The 20410-nt window shown below is 43.3% G+C and overlaps 3 protein-coding genes and 1 long non-coding RNA gene across 5 annotated transcripts; 3 read left to right on the top strand and 1 right to left on the bottom strand.

Annotated features, from left to right (window-relative positions):
* Positions 1-1078: 1078 nt before the first annotated feature.
* On the top strand, positions 1079-2564 carry LOC130700125 (BRISC and BRCA1-A complex member 2-like). The gene is made up of 3 exons (XM_057522139.2): positions 1079-1296; positions 1371-1663; positions 1734-2564. Exons 1-3 carry the CDS (start codon positions 1230-1232, stop codon positions 2478-2480), a joined length of 1107 nt encoding a protein of 368 aa, XP_057378122.1. The 5' UTR covers positions 1079-1229; the 3' UTR covers positions 2481-2564.
* Positions 2565-2810: 246 nt separating this feature from the next.
* LOC130700106 (dynein beta chain, ciliary-like) lies at positions 2811-18223 on the top strand. The gene is given in 29 exon segments (XM_059496569.1): positions 2811-3361; positions 3426-3616; positions 3673-6331; positions 6387-6638; positions 6695-6924; positions 6980-7349; positions 7407-7492; positions 7557-7815; positions 7870-8419; positions 8472-8770; positions 8827-9005; positions 9065-9124; positions 9184-9580; positions 9640-9967; positions 10025-10359; positions 10414-10574; positions 10632-10861; positions 10919-11717; positions 11775-13119; positions 13176-13767; positions 13821-15360; positions 15416-15696; positions 15752-16221; positions 16280-16417; positions 16473-17312; positions 17370-17543; positions 17601-17749; positions 17815-17947; positions 18007-18223. Coding segments are annotated over 29 exon segments (13656 nt in total). The 5' UTR covers positions 2811-2914; the 3' UTR covers positions 18169-18223.
* LOC130700154 (uncharacterized) lies at positions 17773-19173 on the bottom strand. 2 transcript variants are annotated; one of them, XM_057522177.2, is made up of 4 exons: positions 19047-19173; positions 18626-18976; positions 18388-18561; positions 17773-17782 (listed from the first exon to the last, which is right to left on the bottom strand). In XM_057522177.2, exons 1-3 carry the CDS (start codon positions 19086-19088, stop codon positions 18442-18444), a joined length of 513 nt encoding a protein of 170 aa, XP_057378160.1. In that variant the 5' UTR covers positions 19089-19173; the 3' UTR covers positions 17773-17782; positions 18388-18441. The 2 variants fall into 2 exon arrangements, with proteins under 2 accessions (XP_057378160.1, XP_057378161.1); XM_057522178.2 differs by lacking the exon at positions 17773-17782 and having other exon boundaries at positions 18424-18561; positions 18631-18976.
* LOC130700162 (uncharacterized) lies at positions 18968-20032 on the top strand. The gene is made up of 4 exons (XR_009003657.2): positions 18968-19186; positions 19271-19405; positions 19555-19672; positions 19770-20032. It is a non-coding gene; the product is annotated as an uncharacterized LOC130700162 (long non-coding RNA).
* Positions 20033-20410: the final 378 nt, after the last annotated feature.

Genomic DNA, 20410 nt, shown 5'->3' with positions numbered 1-20410 from the left:
GCCGTACTACTGACACAAGGAAAAGAAAAACTTAGTTGGTATCGAGGAGGGTCATATTGCCCGATGATTAGCTGCCTGCATCCATGAACCTATTGGCCATGGGGAGACTTACGAACAACCTACGAGCTCCGATTACCTCTTCTCTACCTAAGTTTGTGGGTCGATCATCAAGTTCCATTTTTAGCCCCTTTATAGTAGGCATGGCTCTTCTTTTTTCTTGAAGGCATATCCAGCGTTGCGTGCATTTCGTGTAAATGATGTTCGAAGCGATGAGGATGTAGAATCTTGCGTAATCTGACGAGATGAAGAATCTTGCGAATCCGTTGTGAAGAATCTTGAATGTGGTGGGTGGGGTGGGAGGAGAAGGGGGCGGGAAGAGAGCATGGAGGGAGGGGAATGGAGGCTTGGAAATTGGAGGTGGCGGGATTTGAACCCGGGACCGACAGAAAAGAAAGCGTGGGTGGTAACCACTGTGCATAAACCACCCATTCAAATAGGTAGCTTATATGTATAGTTAGTGGGTGATATATGGCGCTGTAGTATAGTTTGCGGCTGCCATGCTGGTATCAGGGGGTTCGAACCTTTGTTCTTATGCTATTTTCTTTTTTTTTGTAAATATGGCGGTGGCGGTTTACACGTAGCACACAGAGCAGCTTTTCAATTCCAGACGATAGACATTTTTTTTACGATTTTTTGAATAGCAAATTAGGTACCACGAAAAACTTTGACTTTCAGCATTTTTCCCGATGGGTAAATTTGTTTTGATTTTCTATATTTCTCTACCTTGCCGTTTTATTATTAAAATAATTTGATAATTTATCTCGTCGCTGTTAAAGAACCATTAATTTTTGTATTTATTAAGACAAATAATTAATTCAACGAATCAGGGCTTGTGGCAAGAATAAAAACCAATAAACAAAATATCTCTCAATAGATGGCGCAGCCTTCGTGACAACAAACAGCAGTTGCTTAAATCGAATTGTTCCAACCACGCGGTTGGTCGCGAATATTACCTGCGCAGGCTTGGCGAACAGAAGAGAATTTTAATTGCGCGGGAGTGGCGAACAAAGCAAATTGTAATCGCATTTGGCCGAATTACAGAATAGAACAAGCACGTACTCGAACACCATCCAGCTGAAAAAAAATCAGGAATTTGTTTAAATAATCTGAGAGATCAAAATCGATTTGTTCAAATAATCTGAACATAACAACGTGATCTATCATAAAAAATGAATGAGGAGGAAAACAGTATACATCCAGCCTTTTTTGCTTTAGTGGAAAAAGCACTGGCTTCTGGTGAATAGAATCATTTTGTATGCATTGCCACAGTATTGAATTGTAAAACTTTTTTTTCCTGTTTGTTATCCAAGAGTTTAAGGGTGGGCCCGTAGAATTGATTAAGGTTGCTTCTGAAGCTGACTTTGTTCACCCTCATTCTGGACATTATTTCACGTTTCGTCTTCCATTTTCTGGAAAATGTGTTGACTGGGAAATAATTTTCGATCCAGAAAACCCAGCCCAACCACCTGATTTTCTTTGTATGGAAGACATAAACTGTGATCCTGGAATCTACTGCCAAATGGTACAGTTTTGGGATTCACAGCAGTCTGATTGCTTAGTTGAACTGTTACCTCAGTTAAACAAGATCTACAAAAGATATCAAGTAAGATGCAAACAGCTCGTTCGTTCTATAGCGTGTTGTTGCAAAAGCTATATAAATTTTTGCTTTCTAGGTCTCTCAAATAATGACTTTTTCAAAATCAGCTCAAATCTATCAATCATTGGTGAATTCTGGTGTAAAAGAGGAAAATATTGAAGCATGCTACCTCCCTAAAGAAAGAAAATTTCACTTTTTAATAAAGTTGAATACCAGCAGCGAAGGGTTGCCAATAACAAAAGAACTTGGTAGCAGCCTTATTTATGCTGGCCTGCTGTATTCCCTGGGTATGGATGGTAAAATTCTAACCCATTCATTAATTATCTCTCCCTGTCTTGGACATATTCTTGGTTCCTATGTGGACCAGTTGCAACTTACCTTCTCAGCCAGTCAAACTGTTGATGTTAACGTCCTGCACGAGTTCAATGCCACATTAGATCGAGTTCTGAATAAGGTTAGACAGAAGCATAAAAGAGGCCGTGAAATTGTCTCTGCCTTACTTGGCCTTTATCCAAGCAACGTTGTTTTTTACGACGAGGACTTGTATTCCGAGATTACCCTGCTCTTCAAGTGGGACGATGCTCGTTATGTTGCACATCTCGAAAGTTTAGAACTTGAAGGCGAAACGAAACTGTATCTCTTTGCAATTGACTGTCCCGTCAAAACCAGTAAAGACGAAAATATTCCGTATACAGAAACAGAGACAGTTACCTTCACGCATAAGCCTTCGTCTCCTGGATTTTCTAAGCATCTCCACAAAACGCTGAGTTCAAAAATTAGACTGTTTATCAACAGAGCCAAAAAACACGTTTCGTCAACTTGATCTGTTCAGTTTAAGCTGACATAATCGGTAACCATTCTAATATTTGTTCAACAACTTCTTCAATACAAATAATTCATTTTCCTATTTTAGATTTTTAATCAATAAATAACGCCGGAGGTTTTTATTGTTAGTGCAGTTAACTCCATGGGAGAGATACCTTCGTTGTTTGGGAAGCACTGAACAAATCACCCATGGAAGAATCTAAGAGATTTTTACTAGCATTATCGCGAAACATTGCAATCTTCTTGAACAACTGGCCAAATCCTTGAAATTAATACGAAAGACGACGCGTAAAATCGATTATGGTGATGTGCGGACGACGTAACCCAGGTAAAATTGATCCAACAACGCTTGCAGTCTGAGCGTTCCACTCAAATCAGTTTGCTTTCACGAGCAATGTCGTAATCAAATTGTGTGCAAATTGTAGTTAAAGAATGGCAGTAAAACCGGGAGGATTGGATATCATGTTGGGTGGGGATGCGTCTTCTTCCCAAGCCCCGGCTGACGTCCGACTGGAATTCCTCTCGCATGTCATTCAGAAATCTCTACGTCTAAAGGCTGATCGTTGGATCAAAGTGTTGACTGTTGAAGAATATCGCAAGATTATTCAAGAATTTCTTGACAATGCGGAGCCACCACTTATTATCTTCACTCAGAGCGGCCCAGGAATTTTGGCCGTCAGCAATGCACCACTGAACAGCCCTCAACATCCTGCAGTGACGCTTACCACAGGAGGTGGAAGTTCAGCTGCTCGTATGAAATCGCTTTATTTTCTGAAGAAACGAGCTGAGCCTGTCAATCGAGAGGATCCACGTAGTTCTCTTCTCTTTGGCGATCTGGCCCCACATCCATTGGAACAAGTTCTCACATTTCTGGACGATGTATTGAAATATTGTACTCAAAACATAAGTTGCTGTTGATTGTAATGAATGTTTCTTACTTTAGGTTGTGGCTCCAGTGTTAGATCAAACATCGAAAGGGAGAAAAGAGAATCAAAGTTCGCAGTCACCTTGGCCATCTGCTGTTTCAATGGAATTGGAACGTCAGGCTCGAAACATCCGCGGAACGGTCAATCGGGCTCGAGGTCTTCTTGATGGTAAAACCGTTTTGTACTGGCCGTGGACTGGTGCCTCAAGGTATGAACAAATAAATAAAAATTCCAAAATTATTTACATGAATATTGGATATCTAGATCCGAATTACCTAGCCGGATGGAAATGGAAAGCTGCGTTCAGCAGTGGACGACTCAACTGACACCTTTGTTAGAGGCGGAAGAGCGCGGTATAAGTGAACGCTCATCTCTTAATGAAGAAGTCTTGTATTGGCGCAATCGCAGCCAAGATTTAGAAAATATATTTGAACAATTGAAAGAAGGAGTTGTCCGCCAGATGGCAGCAACTCTAGAAGAAATTGGCAGCGCCCAGTCGGCCACTTTCAAAATGTTATTAAGAAGATTAATTGCTGCACTTGCAGAGGCTCAAGAGATATCACTTCATCTAAAGCCCATCATTAAACCTCTTGAAAATTTGGAAGCGGCCGATGTGACCGAAATGGCCCAGCCTTTGCGGATTTTGCTGCATACGGCCTCTCTAGTCTGGTGCACTTGCGCTTATTTTCGTCAGCCCATCAAGTTGGCCAACTTGCTCCGTCAAGTCGGAAACGCTTTGATTGAACGGTGCCGCATCTTTCTCGACTCGCGCTCAATTTTCACCTGGGAAATTGAAGAAGCCATGGAAAAGACTGCGGCCGCTCGCAGCATCTTCGGCCACTTCCGCCAATTCTACAACGAAGAGAGAGAGAATATTCCCAACTTAACTAACCGTCTACGTGAAGCAAAACGCTGCACATTAACATTGAGTCGATCGGAAGCCAAGGAACTGTGGAATCCACCCATCCAAATTGTTTTTGAGAAGGTGACCATCTTTGAGAAGCGTCTAGTGACGATCGTCAAAATCTTTCAATTGATTCAAGAATTCTCTCGACTCAGCCGAGTTGAATTGAGCGCAATGGGTGGACGTAGTTTAACAGCTCAAGTTCAGAATATTTGCAACCAATTTTGCGACATTAAAGCACCGGTCGTCAGTGGCCAGTTTGGCGATTGCATGGATCCAGACAATCATCAGTTTGAAACGGTGGCCATCGAATTCCAACGCTCAGTCATTACTCTAGAAGAGAAAATGATTTCCATTGCTGGTAACGCCCTGGCAGATGCCACAACGCCTTTGAATGCCTACCGCGTCATCCAACTGCTGGGCAGCTTTCTCGATCGGCCGGCCATGATGCAAAAAGTCCGGGAAAGCTATCCTCGTATTGTTGGACTGGCCATGCAGGAAATTTCTACGTGCTCTGATTATCTTAAAAGTCTACCCAATGCCGTAGAGTCACTCGATTTGGTGAGTTCCGTCCGTCAGATTCAGCAAATTAGTAAAAGAGCTCGTGGACATATGGCCGCGTGTAACAGTCTTGGAATCGAAAATGACGTTGTTGGTATGAAAAACCTAGAAGAGAAGCACAAGCTTTTTGAAGAAGCTGTCCAGACTAAAATGAATCAACATCTAGAGCTGTGGACGGCCCGTATGAATCGCATCGCCATCCATCGACCACTTTTAACTGTCACTGAGGGAGGCACAGGACGTGTCCAGAGTGGAGCAGAAGGTACCATGGCTCGAATGGTTACCGAATGTCGCCAGTTGCAGCAGATCGTAGACGCACCAACTGTGCCACCCAGTTGGCAGGCCTGGACAGCCATTTACAGTTCTCTGAAGACCAAGATGAAGCTGGTCGATATCATTGTCAGTTGTTGCAGCAGCATCGAATCGTCTTTGACACCTTCAACACGTCGTCTGCTCGAACCACGTCTCCTCACCATCAAAGTAGATGTTGTGGCAAAAATTCAAAGCCCGTCATGGACCTGGGGCAGTCAAGACATGACTGTGACGGATGAATTACGAATAATGGCAGAGATGACACTGCGCCTACACCAGGCAATGAAAAAATTCTCTTCTGCTGCTGAAATAGTCCAATCCATAGCCAATGGTTGGTCGAAAACACCGATAGTCGAGTTCCAAGAAGGAATGTTACCATCTGGAGAACAGTTGGTTGAATTATTTAACAAGAAAAATGGCGAATATGCTGCCATTTCGAAGAAAATTGGATTAATTGTAGGCGAAGCCCAGCAAATGATGCCAGATCTGCCACCAACGGATTGGGTCACTTATCTGGAGATGATTGATGGGATTATATTGGAAGGCTTACTCAAAGCAATTACCTACACGTATCATCATTTCATTGAGATGAGTAACAAGGGTAACTTGTATGAGCTTCAATTAAACATAACCACCGAAGGAATCAGCTTCCAACCACCTCTAACATGTGTTGTGAGTAACGGGACGGATGCGCCAGTTGGATCAAGTGGCATCATACAACAATTCACTATTTTAATGGCGGGTGTTGCGAGAATTTCAAGTTCGATGATTCCCCTCAGCAAAGAAATTCAATTTCAATCCAACGTGGACACTAATACGTCAGTTGTAGCTCTTCAACAAGAACTGAATGCGACAGTGTCGAACGCTGTCATGGGCGTATCCGAAGCAGTCCAATCGCTGGAACAGTATTCGTTCCTATGGAACACGGACCCCAACGTTTATTTACACAATTTTCTGCATCACAGTTGTCTATTGGGCGAATACATACATGACAATGCCCCATCCAGCCCTGCTACCCTGACGCACTTTAGACAACAACTGCAGCAGCTAATAGAGTGGAAAACTGTTACCTCTGATTGCATCAGAGAGCTGGAGAAAGTAGGCAAAAGTTGCAAATTGAAACTCAACGTGAAACCAGCTCTCCAGGTATTAAAGTTTAAGATTACGTTCATTCAAATTCATTTTTCTTGTTTCGATATAGAGCATAAAAAATATCATGAGATCGTGGCGAGTTCTTTTGTTGGAACATGTAACAAATTACGTCATGGATAGCGTCGTGGATCTCGAAACTTTCTTGCAAGAGGCTGAAGAAGGTTTGGTATGGCGTACGGGAGAAGATGAAAATGGAGACGCACATAATGGCCGTGAAGCTTTGCTACGTATGATGGGTCATTTGGCTGAAGTGCGTTCCAGGCAGTCGGGCACTGATGCCCTCTTTGCTCCGCTACAAGAGGTGAGTTCAAATATTTCTTGTTTTTAAGCAAATCATCTCCATAATACGTTCATTAGGCGGCCACGTTACTCAGAGAATCGGAAAATGAATTATCAGAGGAGATTCTGCTGAAATTGAAGCATTTACCAGAAAGATGGGAAGACATTAAAGAATCGGCGTGTGTGGCGAAACAGCAAGTTGCATCATTGCAAGCCAATGAAATCGCAGCTGTTCGCAAAAAATTGGGTTCTTTTGAATTGAGACAACTTCAATTCAGAGATGAATTCCATCGGCAAGACTTTTTCAGGTAGATTCGTAAGTCATAATTAACTACATTTTTACATTGTTTGTTATTCGCAAAGGTTTTCTTGCGAAGATCCGTACAAGACGCTGGATCACATTCATCATCGCATTTGCGCTATGGAGAAATATTTAGAAGAATTATCCAATTGGGCTGCCTTGTTTGAAGTGCCCGTTTCTGAATTCAGAGGCCTGAAAAATTGTAGACGCGAGACTGTGATGATCAAGCAGCTGTGGGATTATTCCTACGTTATCAGATCAAGTGTGGATAATTGGAAGACGACACATTGGAAGGAAATTGATGTGGAGAGAATGGAAATCGAGTGCAAACATTTCGCGAAAAACATTCGCGGTCTAGATAAAGAAATGAGAGCTTGGGATGCGTACATTGGACTCGATGCCTCTGTCAGAGATCTCCTGACTTCCCTAAAGGTGAAATTTAATAGTCTACATTTTATAAGGTACTAAATAATTATGTGATTTATTTAGGCTATTTCAGAGTTACAAAATCCAGCAGTGCGAGAACGTCATTGGACCCAACTTATTGAAGCTACTAAACGTAAAACGTTCCTCAGGTAAGTCATCATCTGTTCTCTACCATATTATCTAATTACATTGAATTTTTCCTTGTGTATCCAGAGACAATTTCACAGTCAGTCTAGTAACCGGAGTTGATACTACGCTGGCCGATTTACTGGCGTTGGATCTACATCGTTACGAAGATGAAGTGAGATCGGTAGTCGATCGAGCTGTCCGCGAAGTGTCAATGGAAAAAACATTGCGAGAACTTGAGGCTACCTGGGCCACCTTGGAATTGGGTAAAGAAGAACACGCCCGAACAGGATTGACTCTATTAAAAGCATCAGATGAGTTAATCGCAACTCTCGAAGACAATCAGGTTAAATCTAATCTTATCCTTTTAGAAAATGTGGTTCTAATTTAAATAATGCAGGTGCAATTGCAGACTTTGGCGAGCTCCAAGTACGTTGCCCACTTGATGGGCGATGTCTTGGACTGGCAACGCCGTTTGGGTCTTGCAGATCAGGTGCTGGCCTTGTGGTGCGAGGTCCAGCGATCCTGGTCTCATTTGGAGTCTATCTTTGCTGGATCGGGCACGGATGACATTCGTCAACAATTACCCGAAGATTCGAACCGTTTCGATGAGACGAACGCCAGTTTCAAAGAATTGCTCAGCCAGTTGCTGCTGAAACCGAATGTCATCAGCGTTGCTACTCGTCCCAACGTCCTGGACGACTTGCACCGTATCGACGTGCAACTGCAACTTTGCGAGAAGGCGCTGGCCCAATATCTCGAATCGAAACGTGTCGATTTCCCGCGCTTCTATTTCGTTTCTACGGCCGATTTACTCGATATTCTCTCCAACGGCAATAGTCCGCAGTTGATTCAAAGGCATCTCACAAAATTATTTGATGCTGTGGCTCGCATTAAATTAGAGCCCATCACAAACAACCAAAAAGATGGCAAGTTAATTTAAATATTCTGTGAAAGCTTTCTATTATTTTATTTTTAAACGTACAGGACCGTATCAGGCAGTGGGACTTTGGTCGAAAGATGGGGAATACGTACCTCTTTGTAAACCAGTTCAATGCGTTGGTCAAGTAGAAGGTTGGTTGAATGCACTGGCTGATTCCATGCGCGTCTCTTTGCGTCTTTTGCTGCAAGAAGCGGTGGCTATTCTTGAAGAAAAAACTAAAGACGCCTGGATATGGGACTTTCCAGCCCAAGTGACGTTGACAGCGTCTCAGATTGCGTGGAACGCTGAAGTCAGTGCAGCTTTTCAAAGATTAGAAGAAGGTTATGAAAATTCAATGAAAGATCTTCACAGAAAGCAGGTCTGTTTTTTATTAAATCCATTTTTAATTCATAAAAATTAATATTACCATTATAGATTGTCCAATTGAATTCACTCGTTGGTCTGCTGGGTACTGATCTCAGTCCAAATGACAGACAGAAGGTCATGACTCTCTGTACTATTGATGTTCACTCACGAGATGTTGTCGCTCGTCTAGTCCAACATAAAGTTGAAAGCAGCCAGGCCTTTGCGTGGCAATCGCAGCTTCGCCACAGGTGCCCAGTTTTTTCTTGAAAACAAATTTTCAATTTCTAAACATTTCTCCTCGTAACAGATGGAATTACACAGAAAAGGACTGCTTTGTCAACATTTGCGACGCCCAATTTCGTTACTGGTAAATTATTACTAAACATTAAAACCAGCTGAATTTTTAATACTTTTTAAATTGTATAGGTACGAATATCTCGGAAATACCCCGCGACTTGTGGTGACTCCCCTGACGGATCGTTGTTACATTACGCTGACGCAGAGTTTACATTTAACAATGGGCGGCGCTCCAGCTGGCCCTGCCGGTACGGGTAAAACGGAAACAACTAAAGATCTTGGTCGAGCCCTGGGCATGTTGGTCTACGTATTCAATTGCTCGGAGCAAATGGACTACAAGACTTGCGGCAACATTTACAAAGGATTGGCCCAGACGGGCGCATGGGGTTGCTTTGACGAGTTCAATCGTATTTCCGTTGAAGTCCTCTCAGTTGTTGCCGTCCAAATCCGTTCGATTCTCGACGCCCTTCGCCAACATAGGGAACGCTTTTTCATGATGGAAGAGGAAATACAACTGCAACCTACTGTACATTTTAAATCATTCACTTATCAAAAGCACTTCATTAATGACCCTTTAAAACGTAGGTCGGCATGTTTGTCACGATGAATCCTGGATATGCTGGACGAACAGAGTTGCCAGAGAATTTGAAATCACTCTTCCGACCTTGTGCCATGATTGTTCCAGATTCTGACCTCATTTGCGAGATCATGTTGGTGGCCGAGGGTTTTCTAGAAGCCCGGACTTTAGCTCGCAAATTGGTTACACTGTACTACTCGCTGTGTTGCCGATTGTTATCCAAACAGGATCACTACGATTGGGGATTGAGAGCCATTAAATCTGTACTTGTTTTGGCTGGAACTTCCAAACGTAACAACTCGATTCACAACCTAAGCGAAGAGCAGTTACTACTAGGTACTAGCAATCATCTCATTTAGAGCTTATTTAATTTAAATGATGCCATTTTAACAGGTGCCCTTCGTGACGCCAATTTACCTCGTTTGGTCTCGGATGATGTACCCGTGTTTCTGGCTTTGCTGGGCGATCTTTTCCCTTCGGTTGAATTGAATCGCATCACGGATGCTACGATGGAGAGAACTATCCGACAGGCCGCCTTGGATCTGAAACTACAACCGGAAGATATTTTCGTCACTCGAGTCGTCCAGTTACACGAATTGCTTCAAGTTCGACATTCCGTCTTTTTGCTCGGTCGAGCCGGAACGGGCAAAACGCAAGTTTGGCGGACACTTTTACGGACTTATGCACTGATGCGCTTGCGGCCCGTCTGCGTAGACATCGACCCCAAAGTAAATTAGTTTAAGAAATTAAACTTTAACTTGAAGTAATTTCGCTTTCGTTAGGCAGTGACATCTGATGAGCTTTTTGGCTTTGTCAATCCAACGACAAGAGAATGGCGGGATGGACTTTTGTCTTCTATTCTTCGAGAACAAGCCGCACAAAGCGCCAACAAACCACACGCTGGACCTAAATGGATCGTTCTCGATGGCGACATCGATCCTGGGTACAATATATATTTTTAATCATGAAATTACTAAGTATATTCATCCGTTAAATTCAGATGGATTGAATCTCTCAACACGCTCATGGACGACAACAAAATCCTGACATTGGCCAGCAATGAACGTATCGCCCTGACGCCGCAAATGCGTTTGCTGTTTGAGATTTCTCATTTGAAATGCGCCACTCCGTCGTCAGTGTCTCGAGCTGGAATCGTCCATTTGAACGTCCAAGATCTCGGCTGGACACCTTACATTACAAGTTGGATTGAATCACGAACAGAAGGATCCGGTACTGATCCTGGACCGATGGAAGATATCGATTTACCTGGCGGAGCGCTCCATCAAGGCGAACGACAACATTTGACAATTTTGATGGACAAATACATCCCCAGTTGCCTGGAAGTCATCCGCACCCGTTTCCGGACCATATTGCCCATTCCGGAGATCTGTCACTTGCAGATGCTCTGTCGTCTGCTGGACTGCTTGTTGACACCCGCCATCATGTCATCTGAAAATCCTCGCGAACTCTACGAACTCTATTTCGTCTTTGCCTGCGTCTGGGCATTCGGCTCGGCCCTGTCGGGCGACGCCAACTCAAATCAGCGAGCGGATTTCAGCGCTTGGTGGGTCAGCGAATTCAAAGCTGTTCGATTTCCCATCGCGCCCGGTTGTCCCACCGTTTTCGATTTCTGCATCGACACGGAATTACAGACGTTAGTTCCATGGACGGAGAGAGTTCCTAAATTCGATCCCGATCCTGATCTACCGATTTACACGACGTTGGTTCCAACAGCCCAATCCACTTGTCTGCGGTATTTCCTTGATTTATTAATGAGAGCTGGCCAGCCCATTTTGCTGGTTGGAGCTTCAGGCTGTGGCAAAACATCGTTAGTGGAAGAAGCTCTGGGATGTCTTCCAGAAGAGTACATCACCAGGGCAGTACCCATGCATTATTACATGACATCTGAGATGTTGCAAGGCGTGTTGGAGAATTCTTTAGAAAAGAAAGCTGGAAGAAGTTATGGGCCTCCAGGAAACAAGCACATTATTTATTTCTTGGATGATTTCAATGCACCACACATGGATATTTATGGAACGGCCCAAGCTCACACTCTATTACGACAACATCTCAGCTACGGTCATTGGTAACTTTTATTATCTATTAAATTAACATATTTTTCTGAAAACAATTACTTAATTAGGTACGATCGAATTAAATTGGTTCCAAAAGAGATCAAGAATGTCCAGTACATTGCTTGCATGAACCCGACAGCTGGAACGTTTACCATCGACTCTCGTCTTCATCGCCATTTCTTAACATTTGCTGTCAGCACACCGAGCAACGAAACTCAAGAGCTCATGTTCGGCTCGTGGCTTACCCGTCATTTTGGCAATCCGGTGCAACGATTCGCACCCAATTTACTCAATCTCGTTCCGGCTTTGGTCGTCGCTTCGATGACTCTCCATCAACGACTCTGTTTGATTTTCCAAGCGACTGCCAACAAGTTTCTTTATGGTTTCAATTTGCGCGACCTGTCTGCTCTCTTCAAAGGCTTGCTCCTCAGTACACCCGAAACGGTGCAGACGAGTTTGTCGCTTGTCCGTCTTTGGGCGCATGAAGCCCACCGCGTTTATGGCGACCGACTTAATGATGACAAAGATGCGGAACTCTTTAAGAAAGCGCTTGTGGATACGGTCAAGAAATGTTTCGATCGACAATCGGCTTCGGATCAAGCGCTGGAATCTTGCTGCGCCGCTTTGGCCGATGTAGACGAAGCCAGTGTTATGCGAACGCCTCTTCTCTTTTGCCATTTCTCACGCGGATTGGGCGACGCCAAATACGGAGAGGCCGAAGGCTATACCTCTCTCAATGGTATTCTACAGCAAGCTCTAGCAGCTTACAACGAGTTGAATCCTGTCATGGAACTTGTCCTTTTCGAAGATGCTATTTCACATGTTTGCAGGATCAATCGGATTCTTGAATTGCCGAGAGGACACGCCCTTCTCGTTGGTGTTGGTGGAAGCGGAAAGCAGAGTTTAGCACGTCTAGCAGCTTCCGTTGCTGGATATGATGTGACGCAATTACAAATTCGGCCCGGTTATGGCATTCCTGAATTACGGACTGATTTGTCCGCTCTTTGCCTTAAAGCTGGACTTAAAAAACTGCCAACCGTCTTGTTAGTCACTGATGCACAATTGGTGGATGAAACTCTATTGGGTCCTATCCATGATTTCTTAGCTGCTGGAGAAATTCCCGGCCTATTCTCAGATGATGAGATTGACAACGTCGTCCAAGCTGTTCGAAATGAAGTGAAAGCGCTGGGATTGATGGACTCGAGAGATTTGTGTTGGCGTTTCTTCCTGGAACAAGTGCGGCGTCATTTGCACATCATTCTTTGCTGTTCGCCCGTTGGATCGACCCTGCGTTTGAGAACGCAACGATTCCCCGCATTATTGGCCAGTATGGCCATCGATTGCTTCTTACCGTGGCCGCACGAAGCTTTACTTTCAGTCTCCCATAAATACCTGTCTAGCATTACAGTGCCGGTAAGTGTGAATTATATTTTTAATTAAGGCCATATCTAATCAATTTATTGTTCTAGTTGCCGGATGGATTCGTCGATTCTGCTTCCCAATTTATGGCGTTTGTTCATTCGAGTGTCAGCGACACCTGTCGGTCAATGCTGCAAACAGAAGGACGTTACGCCTATACAACACCTAAATCATTTTTGGAACAATTGCAATTGTTTGTCCGTCTTCTCGACCGGCAAACTTCTTTGCTACAAGCCAAAATTGGACGATTGGAAAATGGATTGGATCGTTTAAGAGTGGCTGCGTTGCAAGTTGATGATTTAAAAGAAGTGCTAGCTGTTCAAGAAGTTGAATTATTAAAGAAAACTGAAGAAGCTGATCGTCTTATTAATGTGGTACGCATTGAAACTGAAAAAGTCAGTAAAGAAAAATTGCTTGCTGATGCGGAAGAGAAACGCGTTGCTGCTATGGCCATCGAAGTAGCTCAAAGACAACGTGAATGCGAGGAAGATTTAGTTCGAGCTGAACCAGCGCTAGTAGCTGCTCAAGAAGCACTCAATACTCTCAATAAAGCTAATCTAACTGAGCTCAAATCGTTCAGTTCACCTCCACTTGCTGTTACTAATGTTACAGCGGCCGTCCTAGTTCTTCTATCCCCACAAGGTATTTAATTTGTTTTCGTTTGTGAGGATTCCTATTAATGAACGATATTATAGGTAAAATTCCAAAAGATCGATCATGGAGGTCATCAAAGATAATGATGGGACGAGTTGATCAGTTTCTTGATTCGTTGATCAATTACGACAAGGAGCACATCCATCCGGATATCATTCGGGCGATTCATCCATATCTGGACAATCCAGAATTCGACCCTGAATTTATCTCGTCCAAATCTTCAGCAGCTGCTGGTCTCTGCTCTTGGGTCATCAACATTATTCTCTTTTATGAAGTGTATTGCAATGTCGAACCCAAACGACGTGCACTGGAAGCTGCTGACGCAGAGTTGGCTGCTGCGCAGGAGAAAGAAGCCGCTATTAAAGCTAAAGTGCGGACTTTGGAAGCAACTCTGGAACAATTAACTGCCGAATTCGAGAGAGCCAATGCCGAAAAGAGAGAATGCCAAGAAGAAGCAGAACATACAAATCGAACTTTGGTTCAAGCTAATCGATTAATTCATGGATTAGCCTCTGAAAAAATTCGATGGTTCCAAGCCGTGGAATTTCTACGTCGCAATGAATTGACGATGGCCGGCGATGTCCTACTGACAACAGCTTTCGTCTCTTACGCTGGTGTATTTCCAAAACGTTACCGGACTCATCTCCTGACAAAAGCCTGGATTCCGTTTTTGAATGGACTTGCAACCAAGCCCGTCTTGTTGTCCGAAAGTTTTGATCCTGTTAATCTGTTAGCAGATGCCGCCCAAATCGCTACGTGGAACAACGAAGGACTTCCAGCCGATCGGATGTCCATTGAAAACGCCGGAATTTTAACAACATGTGAGCGTTGGCCGTTGTTAATTGATCCCCAATTACAAGGATTAAAATGGATTAAAGGTCATTATGGAGAACGACTTCAAATCACTTCCCTTGGACTGAAAGGCTTCCAGGAAATGTTGGAACGTTGCCTAAGAGAAGGCAAGGTCCTTCTAATTGAAAACGTCAATGAAGAGCTGGATGCGTCCCTGGATCCCTTGATGAGCCGACAGTTTGTCAAGAAAGGCAAAGCAATTAAGATTGACGGCAAGGAAGTTGATCTGCATCCCGATTTCAGGCTTATTATTCATTCCAAACTGGCTAATCCGCATTTCCGACCTGAGTTACAAGCGCAAGCTACTCTATTAAACTTTACGGTTACTCGTGACGGACTTGAAGAACAGCTGCTGGCCGAAGTAGTGAGAGCTGAAAGACCCGACCTGGAAAACTCACGAGCCGAGTTGGTCAAACAAGAAAACGATTTCAAAATCGCTTTGAAAGCTCTTGAGGACGATCTCCTTCTCCGTCTGTCTAAAGCCCAGGGTGCTTTCCTGGCCGATTCGCAATTAGTTGATTCTCTGGAACAAACTAAAGCTACCGCCAACGATATTACTCAACGAGCAGCTGAAGCGGCTCAAACGGCACAGGCCGTCAACGAATTCCGTGAGTTGTACCGTCCTGCCGCTTCTAGAGCCTCGCTTCTCTTTTTCATCATCGGTGATCTTCGACAATTAAATCCCATCTACCAGTTTTCTTTGAAATCCTTCATTGGGGTCTTCCAGCGGTAAGAATTTAATTGTCGTATATCAATTAAATATTCATAATTTTGATTTCTTTAGGGCGTTGGCAAAAGCAACGGCTTCATCTGACGTGGCCGTTCGAGTTACTCACCTGGTTGACTCAATTACCTACGCTCTGTTTCAGTACGTGGCCAGGGGACTGTTTGAGCAGGATCGACTGGTTTATACTGTCCAGCAAACGTTCCAGATTCTTATAGCATCAGGCGATGTGGACCCAGTTGACGTGGACTTTTTCCTTCGTTTCCCCGTTGTTTCTGGTCTCAACGTTTCCGGCAGTCCAGTCGATTATCTCACCCCCGCAACTTGGAGCGTTGTCAAAAGTATAAACAAACGTATTTAAATATTACATTGAAAATTTAAAAACAAAATCAATAGGTTTGTCGTCAACGGATGAATTCCGGCACTTGGATCGAGACATTGAATCATCCTCCAAAAGATGGCGCAAAATTATCGAGTCTGAATTCCCTGAAAGAGAACGACTTCCACAGGACTGGAAAACGCGATCAGCTCTACAACGCCTCTGCGTGTTAAGAGCCCTGAGACCCGACCGACTGTCTCACGCTTTGCGTCTCTTTATCGAAGAAAAGTTGGGATCGCGTTACGTCGAATCCCTTACCGTCGAACTGTCACAATGCGTGGCCGAGATGTCGCCCACCACTCCTCTATGTTTTATCCTTTCCACTGGTGTGAATCCTTTACTCGAAGTGGAACAAATCGCTAGGAAGATGGGCCGTACGGCCGATAATGGACTTCTCCATCTCGTCAGTTTGGGACAAGGTCAAGAAGGCAATGCAGAGAATGTATTAAAGAAATCATCCGAGCACGGTCATTGGGTCATTCTCCAGGTAAATTCCAGATTATGTTGCATTGTTCTATTAATAGATTTATTTTTTTAAATTTTAGAATATACATCTAGTGAAGAAATGGCTGCCGACATTGGAACGCCTTCTTGAACGCTTCGGCGTGAATGCTCATCCAGAGTACAGAGTTTTTCTTAGCGTTCAACCACCTGCCACGAAATCAGCAAGCGTCGTGCCTCAAGTACGTCCCTAAAAATTGTATTCTTCTTTCTAAAAATGACGTCTTTTTATTATAGGGTTTACTGGAGTCGTGCATTAAATTGACTAGCGAGCCGCCTCGTGGTATCAAAGCCAATTTACACATGGCGCTTGATCATTTCGACCAGGAAGCGCTGGAGCAATGTTCTCGAGAAGCCGAATTCAAGACACTCCTTTTCACTCTCTGCTACTTCCACGCCGTAGTGACGGAGCGTCGGCATTTCGGGGCCCAAGGCTGGAACAGAACATACCCGTTCTCTGCCGGTGATTTGACCATCAGTGTCAATGTATTGTTAAATTACATCGAGAGCAGCGGGAATTCAGGCCGAGTCCCGTGGGAAGACTTGCGTTATCTCCTTGGAGAGATCATGTACGGCGGTCATGTAACAGATGACTGGGATCGGCGCTTGACCCGGGCCTATTTGGAAGAACTGTTACAGCCAGACTTGCTGGAAGGAGAATTACTATTGGCTCCAAACTTTCCAGCTCCTCCCAACAGAGATTACAGTGGCTATCAGCGCTACATCGACGAATCCCTCCCACCAGAATCCACCTATCTGTACGGCCTTCATCCGAATGCGGAAATTGGTATTTTGACTCGTAGCGCTGGAATGTTATGTCGGGAACTGCTCGGTTTGCAGCCCCGACAGGGCGCGGGTTTAAGTGGAGGTGCCGTCTTGAGCAAAGACGATCGAGTGAAGCAAATCTTGGATGAAATACTCGAAAAATTGCCAGACGAATTCCCTTTGGTTGAAATTTGTAGCCGATTGGAAGAAAAAACGCCGTTTATGGTAGTCATTGTACAAGAATGTGAAAGAGTTAATGGACTTTTGATTGAGGCCAAGAGGTCCCTTCGAGAACTCGACAAGGGGTTAAAGGTATATTTGATTTTCCGAATTCTTTGGACAATAATAATCCTCTTATTTAAACCCTAGGGTGAACTGTCCCTGACCGAGGATATGGAAGATATGTCTTCATCGCTCTACCTTGATCAAGTTCCGGTACGATGGGCTAAGTTGGCCTATCCATCAATGTTGCCTCTAACGGCCTGGATTACCGATTTACAGCAAAGACATAAAGAGCTAGACATTTGGCTCGTCGATTTCCAAGTATTTTTATATTGATTCCTTAATAAATACCAACATTGATATCTAACCCACATTTAGACACCACCATCGGTATGGCTTGGAGGATTTTTCAGTCCGCAAGCTTTCTTGACTGCAGTCATGCAGACAGCTGCTAGAAGAGCGGAATTGCCCCTCGATCGGATGGCTTTGGCTGTGGAAGTGACTAAGAAAACGCGCGAGGAAATTTCGTACGCCCTTTTTTCGTTCTCTTGGATATTGGACTTGAAATTGAAGCCAATTTTTCTTTAAACAGATCCGCCCCACGTGAAGGAGTTTATATTCACGGATTGTTTTTGGAAGGTGCACGATGGGATTCTAACTTGGGAGTGTTAGCTGAGGCTAGATTAAAAGAGCTGCATCCACCTATGCCCGTAATTTACGTAAAGGTACGCAGCCTAGTATTCTTACCTGGTGAAATTCTTATTTAAAAATAATTGATTTTCAGGCTGTCACGCAAGATAAACTGGACATTCGAGGAACATATGAGTGCCCGGTATATCATACCCAACAGAGAGCTGAAACTTACATTTGGAATTTCCAGTTGAAAACGAGAGACAAGCCTTCTAAATGGGTTCTAGCTGGTACAGCATTGCTGCTACAAATCTGATCTCAATGGTACAAGTCTATAAGCAGTTGTAGTCTTTTACGTACGCAATAATACATAACCCGAAATATAATCAGAATCAAGTTTTGTTCTACGCAGAAACTGGATTCGTACACATCGTCTGTTAGCGAGTTAGTGGTTGGAGTTAATGCCAACAAGTCATCGGTTTTGTTAAGGTACAATTAAATGTATTATTAGTTCAAATATGGGGGGAATGAGGACATAGTAAATGGTTATATTTGGTGACAGGTTGTATGTAGCCACCTGGAAGCTTATTCATCGTTTACAATCAACATTGTACCAGTAGTCGCAGAGTTGCTTTTCTTCGTGAAATAACGTGCATGTTGGGCATATGAAGGACAAGATAGAATCATCTCCATTACAATAATGGAAGATCTGGAAACCCAAACGATAGGACATTCAGAACAATCCTTGAAACGATACTATATAGCTCACATACCTTACAAGATGCTTGGCGATCGTTATCTGCGTAGTATCCCGGTTGGCGATCAAGACAAGAAAAGTCTGTTACTGGTATCGAAATGATTTTAGTAACCGGTAAGTTGGTGGCAGAATGGTCCAGTGCCAAGTCAACAGACGGGTCTTCTGGAAGAGAACACGTGCCGGCTTTTATCAGCTTTTTGGATGCAGACAACATGGAAGAAAAGCGATGCTTGGGCATGGGCGTAACACGATGTCCTTCAACACTATTTCCTGCTGGACCACCTTTGCTTGAATTGCTACTCAATTGCCCGACCGTTGCTGAAATTTGGCTATCGTGCGTAGTAGTTGTCTCATAAATGGGCAGCCACTTTATTCAACCCGGAAAATTGGCCTTAGCTTTACGAACATTGGGAAATGTCAAATAACTTAAAACTTACCATTAACGCTGCACAAGCCACAAACAAGACGGACAGGGCCATTCACCACCACTTGAATTGCAGCGTTCTCTACGAACGACTAATTTCAGACTGATGTGACAGAAGGCTAGCAAAGTCAGGCTCCACATCCTGATTGGAAAGTAAGAAAAGCAACCTTTTATATCGTCGGTCTAACGTACAAGTGTCTCAAGGTCTGCTGCTCAAATCAGATATTTGTTTCTCAGTAACCTCGAGAATGATCTTCTGGTATGGCGAAGATAGTAGTCCTAACTTATACGAGAAAGGGATAGTTCTTCCGGTTGGCCTGATTGAACCCTCGAGAACGGGGTACATCTTTAGCCGGATGCAAAACTTATAAAGTAAGAACTGTATGTAATAAACCTTTAGTTGCAAGATTTCTTTTGCCACAGGATGAATGACAGCAAACAGCACCTCATCTCTTTAGAGGCAAACAGAATTGTTACGTGTCTTTGTTTATTAAGCCTTATTGTTTTTGAATTCCGTCTAGCCTACGAAATGATAAGATGTTGCTGCCGGTCGGTTATTATTTTTTCCCGCTGGCGGCGCTTGCTTCAGTATGGGCAAGCTGATTGGAATAGCTGCTAAATGTCAACAACGATAAACTGGTAACATTTACGTTCAACTACATAGAATATTACTGATTCGTAATAATGCATCATTTTGCATTTTGTTTATAATGTTCTGAAACTATTATAACTACAGGATTCCTGAACTTTGCAAATACGTACACTTTAAGAAAAGTAACACCTTTCAACAATTTATCCCAAGTCCAGAAAAGTCCCATTAACTAAGTGGTTCACCGACCTTGTAATTCTCCCAACTATTATCATGCTCTGTCAAGTTTACATATGAATCCATTAGTTCTCTCTGAACTCAACTTGCCGATGCGCAATGCTACCCCTTAATCTCTTCTACCAGGATTGGCAATGTCATTCGCTAGATAATTTAATGCAATAAGCTATATTTTTGTCTTGTAACTTGTATTTTCTTATAGTTAATATGCTTTGCTTGGCTATGTAACCTTTCTATTCAATTATACAATGGAATTATTTAATATTACATGGAATTACCTTATGCTAGAAACTGAACGCCTTTAGCCTGCTCGACACTGAATATTTGTGCTAGTGCTAGATGGCGCAATTAACCATGGGAATTTTGTCTCAAAAATCTACAAAAATTGACACTCGTTGGAATTGGTTAAATATCTCAGGTAATAGTCAAAGTTGAATGCTGCTTCCAGTTTCTTACTATTTCTTATTTAACGTTTAATTACATTAATTTATTCATGTGTTTTTCGTTTTCGATTAGGCAACATTGCAAGGGGGGGGTGGTCGATTGCTTAT

The sequence above is a fragment of the Daphnia carinata genome, chromosome 8 (genome assembly GCF_022539665.2).
Source record: "Daphnia carinata strain CSIRO-1 chromosome 8, CSIRO_AGI_Dcar_HiC_V3, whole genome shotgun sequence".
Taxonomy (NCBI): Eukaryota; Metazoa; Arthropoda; class Branchiopoda; order Diplostraca; family Daphniidae; genus Daphnia; species Daphnia carinata.
The sequence above is the reverse complement of the archived record's forward strand: the minus strand, read 5'-3'. Positions and strand labels throughout refer to the sequence as shown.